This window comes from Agelaius phoeniceus, chromosome 2 (assembly GCF_051311805.1).
Source record: "Agelaius phoeniceus isolate bAgePho1 chromosome 2, bAgePho1.hap1, whole genome shotgun sequence".
Classification (NCBI taxonomy): Eukaryota; Metazoa; Chordata; class Aves; order Passeriformes; family Icteridae; genus Agelaius; species Agelaius phoeniceus.
Window position 1 is genome coordinate 33608482 of NC_135266.1, and position 14354 is coordinate 33622835.

The 14354-nt window shown below is 36.5% G+C and overlaps 1 protein-coding gene across 3 annotated transcripts in view; it reads right to left on the reverse strand.

The window, feature by feature from the left end:
* HERC2 (HECT and RLD domain containing E3 ubiquitin protein ligase 2) overlaps positions 1 to 14354 on the reverse strand; it is a 104376-nt gene that overhangs the window by 59183 nt on the left and 30839 nt on the right. For all 3 annotated transcript variants that reach the window (XM_054654364.2, XM_054654362.2, XM_054654363.2), the window contains exons 9-27: positions 13974 to 14145; positions 13238 to 13411; positions 12435 to 12623; positions 11668 to 11819; positions 10722 to 10879; positions 10157 to 10270; positions 8559 to 8810; positions 7506 to 7699; positions 6773 to 6973; positions 5934 to 6162; positions 5735 to 5859; positions 5066 to 5244; positions 3985 to 4169; positions 3461 to 3616; positions 3019 to 3204; positions 2015 to 2185; positions 1804 to 1907; positions 1543 to 1693; positions 711 to 925 (exon numbers count right to left, since the gene is read on the reverse strand). In XM_054654364.2, coding sequence (XP_054510339.2) covers positions 711 to 925; positions 1543 to 1693; positions 1804 to 1907; positions 2015 to 2185; positions 3019 to 3204; positions 3461 to 3616; positions 3985 to 4169; positions 5066 to 5244; positions 5735 to 5859; positions 5934 to 6162; positions 6773 to 6973; positions 7506 to 7699; positions 8559 to 8810; positions 10157 to 10270; positions 10722 to 10879; positions 11668 to 11819; positions 12435 to 12623; positions 13238 to 13411; positions 13974 to 14145 — 3307 coding nt within the window. The remainder of the gene's footprint in view (positions 1 to 710; positions 926 to 1542; positions 1694 to 1803; positions 1908 to 2014; positions 2186 to 3018; positions 3205 to 3460; positions 3617 to 3984; positions 4170 to 5065; positions 5245 to 5734; positions 5860 to 5933; positions 6163 to 6772; positions 6974 to 7505; positions 7700 to 8558; positions 8811 to 10156; positions 10271 to 10721; positions 10880 to 11667; positions 11820 to 12434; positions 12624 to 13237; positions 13412 to 13973; positions 14146 to 14354) is intronic.

The following is a 14354-nucleotide window of genomic DNA, read 5'->3' on the forward strand; positions in this document are numbered from 1 at the left end:
CAGCAACTACAACCCAATCCTATAAATACCCTATATCCTTTCTCAGGAGAAACATGACTCAAGGAATAAAGCTTCTACTGCTTTGATCTCTTCATGAGATAGTCAGGTCACCTAACAAAATTTTTAATTGTCTTCTGATAAATCATGATTGATCATCATCACTATACCTAAAGACTTATTTGGGGTTTTTTGTAATAAAGGAGCTGAACTCAGAGGGTTAGAAAATTTGAATGTGTTACAAAAGATAGTGATCAATGTAAATCACAAGGTTTTTCATAATAGTCACAATTCTTGTGAAACCTGAACCTCAATGCCCAAAGGGATTTTAAGACAAAGGCATATGTGAATCTGAAACATAAAATACACTTGCATCTTGACAAAAAAAAATCCATCTTATTTCAACTGAAGGTGAGCAGGATCTCTCAATGTTACTGAAACTTGACATGAGAAGTAATGCATTACCATTTTTTTGGTAAGAATATTAAAATTTTTTAGTTCTCCCACTCAAAAATTCTGAATAAATAACATACTGTTATGCTATTAAGTGACATATACACATCTTATTCATTAGTAGTACTCAACCATTCCTTTCACATAATGTAATTCTGAAATAACTTTTTCAACTGTTTTGCTATAACTTTTGGAGAATTTTCCTCATCACTATCACCCTTCAGAAACAGTATTTGTGCACAGAACTACTGAGGGCTTACCTTCACAGTGTGATCCTGAATATTATTATCTGCAATAGCTTGGAGAAAGGGTTGTGAATGGTCATTCAAAGTTAATCGATGTGTATATAGTTTTGATTTATTTGGGGTAGTGTTACCAGGTGAACTGCAATGGTCTTCATCTTTTTCCTCATTGTAACTGTAATGAATCTGACTAGTTTGCAAGCCTCCAGAAAAGATCGATGACTTCAACCATTCTAAAATAAAGGAAACATGAGTGAATATTCTGATCAAAGATAAGCTATCAAGACTCAATTTCCTCTAGTAAAATGTATTCACAGGCTTCAACAACATGTAGCAATTTTCTCATCTGCTGAAGCTTTTTCAAAGGAAAAAAAAAAAGCTTCTGCAACCAAGAAACAATTAGTTAACAGGGAAGCCATCATATATTTAGAGATATAGGGCCTTAGAAATTTTTCTGCTATTAATACTGAATTATACCTTCTATTCACCAAACCAAGACACCCAATAAGAAAATATCCAGTACCACATGATTGACTCTTAACTGACAACATATTGGTGAGATAGGAGACTGTGTAGCATCATTTTCTATTTTATGTTGCAGACTATGAAATTCTAAATTCAACTGCTCAAAATTATCTAATCCCTATTTAAATCTTGTTAAATTATTGAGATCTTGATGAGTGTGGTAGCTAATGCTACCACACTCATTAAGAATACAGAACTCCTACAGAAGATAGCAAGACTAGAGAAGTGCTAAATTTTCAGTTAACTTATTTGTCCTTTGTCTTTTCCTCGCATGCTTTGACAAGTATTTATCACTTAATAAAGCTCAAAATGACATCCTGCTTACTGGCACATTCAATTTCCAGAGGAGAAAGTGGTGTGCTCATTGCCAGGTAGGAAGCGTGCAGGCCAAGGAGAAGACCCAAATTCCGTTCTGTGTCTATCAGAGGCGATGACAATGTGCTGAGATCTGGTGTTGTAATCACTTCCTGGTCAGGCTGCACAAAAGAAATAGCAACTGTAAGTTAGAACTGAGCTCCAACAGGAAATCTGACAGTAAATCAATGCTTGACTTTAGTAAGCATTTACCCATTAGTAACATTTTTACCTCTATATATTGGCCAACACAGAAGGCGTGCATTGATTCCCGTGTGTCCTCAAATTGCAAAGCAGCTTCCAAAGCAACAACTGGGTCCTCACCAGCAAACTGAGCTAATGAAACAATGGGGTAGTCAATACAGTATCTAAACATTTTGTTAATTCCACCTGGTTTTGAAACAAAAGTAATTTGTGTCTTTAAGTCAAATGAAAATTCTCACCAAGTATGCTACTGCCAGTTAAAGACTGGGTTTGGAAGTCCTTTATATCATACACTTTGCCATCGATCACTGTCCAAAATCCTCCATCTTTGTTGTGGTTCTCTAGATCAGCCTTACGTATAAGTGTCACCTCCTCATTATTTCTGCAACTCTGGCCAGTAAAAAATGAACCTATCCATATAAAACAGAAAAGAGAATTTATCAACAGAAAATCAGAAAGTAAGGTGGTTTTCCTGAATATTCTTTAAATAGCTGCCTAATCCAATTCTTCACATCTGTTCAAAAGCTGCTTATTTTTTAATATGCTCAAAAGTAAAAGCGGCTATTAGTATGTTCCTGTCTATGTATTGTGCAATTAAACTGTCTGAATACTGTGTTCTAATGCACTAATCTTTAATGTCACCTAGCATTGCACAGCTATATGGCTGTTTTGTGTGGAGGTGGAGCAGAACAATCAGTTTGCTGGTAAATCACTGCTCTAATTGCTTCTTCCTCCAAATTACTTTGGTTTTATTACTCACTTGCCTGCAAGGAATTTGCTGTGTATTTCATTTCAGCTTAAATTCAGATTTTTTAAATATAAAAGAAGCTTCTCTTTTGACCACAGACACAGCTCATAATACAAAGTGCCCAGAGAAAATAAGAATTCTTTATTTCACAGCTTTCACATTACTCATCCTTTGTATTACAGACAATTTAGTAGCAAAATGCCTAGATGTACTACTCAGGTTTTCACTGCAACTTTTCATACTCAAAATGTGAAATTACGTGAACTACTTCTTGAAAAAGCAGTATCTGTACTCTGCTTAATGCTACCTCTACATTCTTAACTTCCTTAAGAATGTACTGACAGAAATGAATACTGCCTAATGACTGCCATATAATTTGGTTAATAAAACTTTGTACTGTTAAGTAGGTTTCCTTTCCTGAGAGTAGCTCATGAACAGCCACCACTTTTATATAGCTACTTTATGAAAGCAGTCAAGATGCTGCTAAGTTCATACCCATTATTCCTGGCCATGCTAAATCCTCATTGTCATCCCTTTCCTTTCCAGGGGCTAAGTGGTTAAATCTGTCTAGATGTTCCAGCAAGCCAGCCAACAGAGGGATAGCACCAGCTTCCTGCATTAATCCAGCATTTTTACTGAGGAGTAGCACTATAGAAACCACCAATTCTGGAAGAAGAATGCCTAAAACAAAAAACAAACACAGAAGACACACTTAGTTCAAGTTCTACATTCATTGCATCACAGAAGTAAATCACCATTAATATATTCTGCCTTTGACTAGCGTTGAGTACAAAGCTCTTGCCTTCCTCATTGAATTTTCCCTCCTTCTCTCCCATTAACCAAAAAAATGAAACTGACTCCTTCTTAGTCATTTAGAACTTTAAAGAAGGTCTTAAAATTCTGTGGAAGGGGAAGAAAAGAGGAAGTAAACACCTACCTGTTAAATCTCCATCCACGACACAAGATACTTCTGCAAAATGCCTATGACTAGTACAAGCAATGCTGGTTGCCACAGGAAGTATATCACTAATGTGGGTGCACAGAAGAGCAGTGTATTTCTTCAGTAAAGAACCAACACCTAAGAGGTCAGGACCTGTGTAAAAATAAAGGAAGAGCACAGAAAACCATCACAAAGTCATATTTAAGAAACAGACTTCAAAAGCTAACAAACTCTTCTGAAATTATGCCACTGGATATTAGCACTAATTTAGGAAATCACATATTTTTAAAAATTTATAAAAAGTTTATTATCTAGATCCTATTATCTAACAAAAAGAAATTCACTTACAGAAAACAATATAAATAAACTACTTTCAAACACTGTTCAGACAGCAACTAGGCTGATAAATGAGACAAGAAGATAAACTCAAATAAGAAACTGCTATCCTGTAAAAGCTATTACAGAAATACTTGGGGAGGGGTCAGATGTTATTTGCTTCTAATTTTAAAACCACAACTTACTGTATGTATTAGGGACCTGGCCAACACAATCTGCTGGGTAAAGTTTGCTAACAAGCAGACGCTGAAAACGGAGCAACAGGTCCAGAGAAGCAGATCTCTCCTTGCTATAAAGCTCTTGGTCCATGCAGGAAGAAATGCGACGAGCAACATCTTTTAGTTTGGCTATGGTCTGAGAAGCGATGTTCCTAAGCGGTACAAAAGTGTCACTTAAGGGGAGCTCAGAGTGAAGACAGTCCATGGGTCAAGCTTTTGCTACAATTCTGAATAAATATCTAAGAAGCCTCTGCAAATTTTCTGCGCAGAACTTTCACTCCTCTGCACTGTAGTGCCCAAAAAGTCAATGGTTTTGTGACTACATTTTGATTAACAGGATTTGTAAAATACCTCAAGTTTGTGCTTTTTGTCATCACTCACTACAAAACACAATTTGACAATCTTTACTGAGAGCCTGCAGTGAAAGCCATGACACTATGTAGCTCAAAAGAGTTTCAGTATTGATTAATTTACATGGTTGCCATCACAATTAAGTGAAAAAGTAAACTCATAATTATTTCCCGCTATACATCCTCTTTAGCTCCTCTGATTGATATAAAGCAGCTTTGTTTTCAGCACCTTAATTGGTCATGCACTCAAAACTCTCAGTCAAGAATTTAAAATGGAGGTTTCTTCCCCAATGACAGTCTCCTTGAGGCAGTTCTAAATAAATAGCACAAAATACTCAGTTCTAAACAGATTTGTGGTGATTCTCACACTTTACAAGGACAATCTTTTAAACATTTGTCCTGTATCTGGTACAAAAACTTTCAGATACTTCTTTCAGAGAAGAAGTATCAAAGTCCATAAAACCAAGTCAATCTTTCTAAAATTGGGTAATTTAGTATAGAACATTGTTCCTTAGCAAACAGAGCAGAACTACACACAAGCTACAAGAATGTTTAATATTTTGAATTCTGATGAGCTAAAAATGCTAGCAAGAGACTTTATTTATTAAGCAAAATTAACCATTGTTTAGCTGACTAGTTTATAGAACGTCTAAATACATATTCTGTACAAAAGTAAAAGACAAATTCAAAACAATTACCTTAGTAATTGCTGAATTAACTGAACTAATGGTAAACTTTGTTTTCCTGCAGATTCATAGATTCCAGTGTTAATAAGGTCTTTGTCCAATGGAGTTCTGCTCCTGTGAAGTGTTGATGCATTTGCTTCTTGTTCATCAATTTCTTTTTCTTTCTGTGCTTCTTTTTTTGCTTCAATATCCTAAAAAAGTAAATCAAGTTAGAGAAAACACACGAACTTCCACTATGATTATGAAACATTTTGCTAACAAGCATTCATGGTAATAAGATCAAGTTACAGAAAAAATGAAACAATTCCTACCAGATAAGACACGTATTGTATATTCTGCAACAACCACATGGGCACACTTTTTAAAAAACAATTATAATTGCTTTTAATATAATTGTACAATTATAACAATTATAAAAAGAAAGGCAAAGTGAGGGATGAAGGTCGTGAAGGTAAAAAAGTGTAGGGGAACTCCACAAAGCCAGGGTGGACATATGCCAGTAGCTGCTGCACAGTACACAACTGAAGGCACATTTACTCTTGTATTTATATAAGTAACAAATCCAGTCTCCAGTCCCTGAAGAAGACTGAACTGCAAAGCTGATGAATAAATCCAGTCTCCAGTAACAAATCCAGTCTCCAGTCCCTGAAGAACCTGAACTGCAAAGCTGATGAACCATACCTGAATTTCTGCAGTAATAGCAGCGTTCAGTGCAGACTCTAAACCTCCATCAGCCATCAAGCTGCCCACCAAGAGGTCAATCATAAATCTACGTCCTGGGCTGACATTCATTTCATTTCCTGAAACTAAGAATGGAAGAAGCCATGAACGGAGTCCAAACACAAGGCCCAAACAAGGAGGCTTCAGTGTGAGGACCGACCTGCACTGGGCAGGAGCGCTGAGAGCGCCCTGGCGCGCTCCTCGGCCGTGGGCAGCAGCACAGACCAGCCGCTCTGCAGCACCGCCTGCGCTGCCGACTGCACCGTGTTCAGAACCCCAGCGTTGCTGGCCAATGTTACCACTGTCTGCTTCAGGCTGTTGAGCAGGATGCTGCCCAAACCTAAGCCAAGGCATTCTGGATCCACCTGATGACTAATGGCAGCATGAAGCTGAAAAAAAAGTAAATTTTAATTAATAAATGATACGAACTTGTTGGGGTTGGCAGGAAGTCGCTCCTGGAGCAAGTAACTTCAGTGACCAAGATACAAACTTACACCTGCAAATCTGTAAAATTAAAGGGAAATGCTGGCTTGCCTATATCCTGAATTTACATACAAGATTATGAATGGTAGCTATAAGCCCCAAAGACCTGAAGTAAACCTAAAGAATAACTTAAACTGTTTCTGCATCACTACATTATGCTAGAAAAAACAGCACATTTTCAGTGACTGTCAGACTCCAATTAAAGAGGTAATTCACTTTTAAATATGCTATTTAGAAATCTTAAAAATGCTCAGAATCTCTGACTGTACAAGGCTTAATCCATTTAGATATTGTTTTTATAGTTCATTCTTAATGAAACTCAGAAGCTGTCAAGAAGATCAAAAAACAACCACTCGATGCCAAGTTTCAAAGAATATAAAATGATAGTGTAGTTATTTCACTTTTTAAAATCAATAGAAGTGCTTTAAGGCACTTAAAGGTCATGGTTTCCATCCAAGCAACTTAGTGAAAACATTCAGCTCAATGACTGCTTGAAGTGTAAGAAATTGAAGGTACCTGAAGCCTTAGAAGATTTAATGTTGCCACAGCCATACACTCCTTTTCCTGAGGAGGGGGCCAGTCAGAGGATCCATCCATTCCCTCAGTCACTTGTCTCAGTAACAGATCCAGCTGCTCAAATGTCATGGGGCAAACATCCACCACAAAAGGTACTCGCAAGCCTATTGACCATTCTGAACATGATGACCAAGCAAAACTCTATAAATGGAAACAATACACAAAGTTCCACAGTTTGTTATTTTCTAAATATGACACTGACTACAGACAGGAGTGTAAAGCTAAATCTGCCTTCAAACAGTAATAGATGATTTGGAAATAATACCAACACAACTATCAAAGAGAATGCTTGACTTGCATCCTTGTAAACAGAGATAAATCCATACAGATCCAGAACTCTCTTATCACATTTTCCAATGCGTTGTCAAACCCAGTCCAGATACCTCACTGCTTCTGCCACAGGAAACCTTCTGCTGACATCTCCTCAACTGCTGTATCACACAAAACAAAACAGGAAAATTGCTGCTTCTCAGAACACCCAACAGAGGGAAAGCTGATCACCCCTTTTTGGCAGAACAACTGTGCAAGATTTGTTTTTTCCAAAGCCTTCATTTACTCAGAATAAGGAAGAATACAAAAAGTCACGCAAGCACAGAAAGAAGGACCAGGATTATAATACAGAACAGTAACCTCAGTGGGAAGTAAAACCAAAGAATTCAAAATTAAAACCAACCTGAGCAGGTCCACAAGCAATTCCAACTATGTGCTTTGTGTCTAATCCCGGGAGAGCTGCGGGCTCTGGTTTAGTGATACGCAAAGTATCAAAATGCTGACACTGATCATTGCTTCCCCAGCTGTGCACTTCACTGTCTTCAGTCAGTGCTAAACAATGGGTAGATCCAGCTGCCACGTCTATCACTTTCTTTCCTGATAAGAAAGTTAGATATGGAAAATATAACTTAGATACAACAATCATGGACAGAAAAATAGCAGATGTAAGGAAAACTAATAGCAGCCATGCTTAACTAGGAACATGCCTTGGATGTCATGAGGCTCATTTCTGCCTCAGTAATGGACTGGAAGAGTACAGCAAAGCATAAACCAAGAGACAGATAAGTACAGAAGTTTTACAAGTTTAAAAAAATTATTCTTCTTTGTGTCCCTTCAACTTAGAAACTTTTTTGGGAGTTATTTCAAGATCTCCCCATGTACGATGAGAGACTGTAAAATTATTCTCATTTAGATCATTCAAAATATATGCGTAACGATTTAAAGGAAAGACAGAGCTATAAAAGAGGTTTCTTCCTCATCTTCCCCGACAAAACCTCAGGTCTTCTCCCAAATGAAGGAAGTAATTTTCTCACCATTGCAAACTGGTCAAAAGTCAAACACATATTTAGTGACATTTTTTGTTGTCTGTTATTCTCATTTATTCTACTCACCTGCCTTAATCTAAGCATATATTATATATATTTGCATGACAATGCAAACATACTTGCTTTAAAGTAGCATTTTTGTGAACCTAATAAAAGAAAAGCAGTAAGAATATGGAGAACACAACACATGTAGCATTTAAAGTGGCCATAATATAGTGCCTTTAAGCCTGCTAAAATCTTGTAGGTGTAAAGAAGTGATGGGAAATGCACATTATTACCTTTTTCAATGCTACCAGCATAAAATATGACAGAGTACATGGTACCATGACTCAAAGCAGAGTTCATTTGTGTCGGGTAAAAATCTCCAACCACAGAAAGAGCTCTGGAGCATTTCCAACTCTGATAATTACCTTTCAAGCCTTCCAGCAGTTTGGGATATCGAACGTGCTCTTCTGTCCCATGCCCAAGCCTCTGATTGTCACCTTTCCCCCAGGTGTAGACCTGGCCATCTTTGGTTAAAGCAATAGAGAACTGACTCCCACAGCGCACTTTCACAATGTCCAGATCTTGAAGCTTTTCTATCAGCTTGGGAGTTTTGCAACCATCACTGCCTCCTCTTCCCAGTTTTCCATAGTCTCCATCACCCCAAGACCACACCTGGCCTTTAAATCAGAAGAAAGAAAACAAAATATAATTGAGCTACCTTTTTCATGCAATTAAGTCATCCCTTTTAACAAATAAATTCTTCATAATCTGAGATTCTGTAACAAGCACAAATTTTAAACTCTATTTTAAGGAAAGCAGTTCCAAATTAATTTCTAATTGTTTGTGACAATAATAAAGAACAATATTTGAAAAATAGTCATGCTGACAAAACTAAACATAAAAAGTGCAATATATAACATTCATTGAAAATCTATCAGTGTATGGAAAGTCCTTCTTAAAAATAAATGAAGCATAGGATTTACTGTAAATCAAGCAAGTTAAAAACGGCTTTCTTTAATTATTTATAAGAACTTACAAAATGTTTTCTACATCCAATGGCCAAATTTTCTGTTAAACCTATTTTAATTTTCAATTTATATCATTCAAACATTTCTCAAAATGAAATGAAATCGTCACATTTATCATGTTCTTTTGAAATACACTACTAAATCTAAGTCCTGATGTGGAAACTTAGAAACAGTCAAGTCATTCTGCATCTGCAGTAAATAAAATTATGGTTCAAGAATGGTAACCCATGCATGCCCAAACAGAAACTCTTTTTTTATGTTCTGATGCATTTTTGTTCCCTACCCGCATCAGCAGAGTCCCTAAGGTACTCTGATAAGCAATGGAAGCATGCAAGGCAGAGATCAAAGAGAGGAAAAAATTTGAGAAAATCTGGGTTTCCATTTCCTGTATGAGCAAACATTTCAGTTTTTAAATAATGCAGGTCATATTAACCAGCTGTATTTCAAAGGAACAACTGACCTCCAAGAACTATCTGCTTTCTAAGAGATGACTTTGGGGCTTGACCTCACAATGAAATGCAGGTTTTGAATCTGTCTAACCCTAAGCACCTTTGGTCAGGGATGTTGGAAAGATGAACTTCCATGCAGCTTCTCTTTTACACTTCCAAAGGATTAAGAGAGACAGCTTTCCTACTCTGAATTCTGGCTCTTGTGACAACATGAGATATTTGTACTTATATAGTAACAAATAAAATTTAGACACATGCACATATATGTATTATTTTGTGGGTCCATTACATTTACATTAAATATACATACTCCATAACGCAATATATTTACATATTCATAAGGAACATACTGCATATCTATGCATGGAAATACCTCTGCAACATTATATACAAAATGTATAAATGTACATATTTTTTTCTCCAGAAGGAATTTCAGCTTCAAATTCTTACAGAATTCAAGCTGCTAGAAATAAGCATATCTTCAGTACAAGTATCTTCAGAGTAAAAGGAAGGACTTAAAATTTTAAGTTTTGTTTTGCTACTAACCATTTTCAGTAACTGCAAGAGTCTGAGCATCTCCACTCCCACACGACACATCAATAACTTTGAGTCCTTTCAGCCCCGTGACCAGCATTGGGATGGTCTGATCTTCACTGGAACCTTCAAAACAAAATGGTTCTGTGAGAAGCAAAACCCAAAAGGCCTGACAGGTTCTTTTGTTTGGTTTTTTTGCTTCTTTGCTTTTGGATGTTTTTTTTATTGTGTGGGTGCAGGGTAGCATTGTTTAGTTTTGTTTTCAGATTTGAGTATCATGACTAAGCTCCTGTATGGTTTCTGAGAGACATCCAACAAGGATTTAACCCATGAAATAGTCTTAGCTTCATGAGGAAAGGAACAGAGAACACTGCAGATTTTTCTTCTCCATGCAGTTGCTTATTTACAGATAACTCAGGGAATTTAATGGGTTTGAGACAATCCCTCCCATAATTATTTCAATTCTCGTGAAGCCACATAATGTTTGCAAATCAGCTTTTATTAGGTGGGATAAAAGATCATTTGCAACAGGCACTAAATTCTTCAACAACTTATCTGAAGCTATCAACTAACTCACCATGACCAAGCCTGCCATAGTTTCCTCGTCCCCACGTATACAGCTCTCCCTCAGCAGTAATGGCTGCACTGTAGGTGCTTCCACATGCAATATGAACAACGTGTTTTCCAGCTTGCTTCCCAGATAAAGCAGATATCATCTTAGGTTCCTCCAGAGGGCTATTTAAAGAGAAGGTGACATATTTCACAAAAGGTGATTTGATGAGTAGGTGATAAAAGGTGCTAGACATACTTGTTAGAATTGCTGCAATTTTACCTGCACGTCTTATTATTAGTCTGAAGTAACAAAATACAAGCCAAAATTAAGTTCAAATTCTTCAACAATAAACAAACCACTGCAATTTCTGTTTTCAATTAAGTTCATGCAATGTTTTTTAAAAATATTTGTCTATCATTAAAAATACTACTTTTAATTACTATATCTGACCAATTAATTTCATGATACTGGTAACCTTTGTGTAGTCTCTCCTGCCTCAGAGGGAATTCTGCACTGGGGGAAGACACATAAAATCTAAAATGTATTGATGCACACCTCCTATAGAATACCGTTGTAGAAGACTGCTTCTACACAAAAGCAGGACAGTAATGTCTCAGAAAAATGGAATAATGTACAACATGACTGCATGAAAAATAATGACCCTGCTCCAACATGTGAGTGTTGGAATGTGAGTCAACATTTCAGAGAAAATGTGCTCTGGATTCATAAAACCATTGATAAAAGGCCTGATAACAGTGCTCACTACTACACCTCCACGAACTTCAGAAAGCAGCATCAGTAGACAACTAGGAATATTCCAGACAGAGAAAACAAGCAGGGAGAATGTAACTTTTGTCCAGTAACAGCCAAATGTTAAATGCTGAACATTGCCTATATACACAACAAAATAATTTTTCCTAAGAATTCAGAATACTTGCAAATAAATGTTATGATTATTTTTAATACATACACTGTGTCCCCATGACCTAGTCTTCCACCATCTCCACAACCCCAAGAGAAAACTTCACCATTTGCTGACAAAGCCAGATAGTGATGCCCATCTGAATGTGCTGCTATCTTCACAATATTTCTGGAAGCTAGACTCTGCACCAGCTGTGGTCCCTGTAAACCAAGCAAAAGCAATATGCTTACAAAATCTGCTGACATTTTCCATCACATAACTAGGTACAGTTTTCCTATTTCCAGTTTAATCAAAACTTTGCTCTCAAATTAATGAGGTGAAGGCATGAAGAAAAAAATGGTCAAACATGACAAAAGCAATGCTTTGAAGTCATTTGTTCCCATTCTTATAGGTCTTCAGTACATATGAAAACGGTGTTTAACTTAAAATTACAGGCTATCTTAGTGACAAAGGCTTCTATTTACAGTGTATTTTTCTTTGAGAAACTACACAGCTTGGACACAGTTATATCACTAAATAAAATCCATTTCATATCTTCCAATTTGTGAAGTTACCAAGGCCAGAATACCAATAAAAGCAATTATCATAGTATTCATAACCTCTAGCATGATTGAAATTACAGAATCCATATGCTTTCCCTCAAATCGACCCAAGAGACAAACCCCACTGCTTCTGAAAGTTCAAATACAACACCACAGAAAGCTCACAAAAAATCAGCATGCCTCCATCTACTCTCCTAAGAAACTGTAAATATTTAGAAGAGGAAACTTATGAAGTAATACAGAATAAATTTTAAAAACACGTAAAAATCTCACCAGAGTGTCGCTGTTATATGCTTGTGTATAAACTCTTCCATTTCTAGATAATATCAGAAAACGTTTCTCTGCACAAGCAACCTGTACCACACCAAGGTTGGCCAGTCCTTCACACTGAATTGGACCACTCACATTAGCATAGTACTTCCAACCTATTAATCCCCAAGCAATGACCTCTTGCAGTGATCCCTAGGAAATAAGAAATTCTGTAAGTACTGAATTTTGAAACGAACAGCTTAGTAAAATCCACAGAGCAAATTATTTTTTAAATACCAAATGTGTTTAAATCTGAGACTGTCCTTCTTTCCAATAGTCAATAAAACCTACCTAATTATAAGATATCAAAATTAAAGACTTGCATGCATCATATTCAGTTCAGTCTGGTACTAAATGAGCAATAAGTGTCTATGGTAAGAGATTCAGAGATTTTTCAGATTGGAAAGTTTGGCATTTACTTTTTTCTTTCTTTTATTTTTCTAGTAATTCAGACCCCCAACATTTATAAAGTCTGGTCTTGAGGATTTATTCTGAGAAACACAAAAACAGCTCAAAATATGGCACAATTAGCCATAGTGTGGTAAGAAAGACTGGTTCACAAACCATAAAATTGCACTCCAAGGCTCACTCAAAAAGGGCTGATGCAATAGAAGTTACCCAAGTAAGACAAATTTCAGAATTCAAGGTTATGTTGTGAAAATCAGAAAGGAATTTGAAGAATCTTAGGAGATGTTTTCCTTGCATTCTGAAATTGAGTGATGCTTTTAGGGAAAACATCTTACTGTATTTGATATTGCAAAAATTACCTTATGAGATGTAGGAGAGCTACACTGTGGAGGCATACAAGGGGTGGCAAGGCGGTCCAAATGGGCCATGATCACCACAGCTGTTTGTCTCAGATCAATGGCCAGCTCATTGTCCTGTGGCAAAGTCAGATACCTCAGAAAACTTTCATTTGGACTTAGAGGGTAAGTCAGGAGCTGGAAAAGAGAAAAAAGCAGTCAGAAAAACATTCAAGGTATATCTGAGACTACACAATAAAGTTTAGATAAGGTGACTATCTGCACAAGTATAAGAGAAAATTAATTAACTCCGCACATTTCACATTAGAGAAAAATCTGAAACATGAATGTTGACAAAATAGTCAGATTGGGTATAAATAGAAAGTTATAAGCATAATAAAATTGATTGTTTTATCAACCTCAGTTAATAACTATGACAAAGAGTCATAGTTCAATTAATTTGAAACACAAAAACAATCCAAATATGCAGAAAAGTTACTTAGCCACATCTAAGTTCATTATCACATCAGCACTAACTACAAAACACAATGCTCACCTCTAATCATGCTGTGACATTCTTCCCCCTACCTCAAGAAACTCAAATGTTCACATGAAAACCAAATGACCATGGTATATATACACCTTACATGGAAAACACCACCACCAACTTTGTTTGGATAATTTTATGATTATTTTAGCTAGGCAAATGAAATTTCATTCCAACATAATGCCCCTTTTTAAATAAACCAAGACTAAGTACCTGAATCTCTTCCTCAGTATTGGGCATGTCTTTATTACATATTATACTCTGAAATCTTTGTAGCAAAGGTAGAAGGGGTGCACTTGTTCCCTGTGCAGATCGCTCATTATCCGTTTCCCTCGTTCCGTTATCCCACAGTTGAAGCAGCAACATAACTGCAGACAACATTTGGCTGAAAGAAAAAATCAACATTTTCTATTAATAAGCATTCCTAAAACCATTGGGTTAGGTTATCCATACAATTCAATCTCTACATTTTGAAGTTTAGCAAAATTAGATGCCAGGGCTTTCTGTTTTAAACAGTTCATCAAAATACAAAACATGGATTTTGTAGTCTAGATAGTATTAGGTCTCAGTCACCACTGCTTTAGTGAAAAGGTG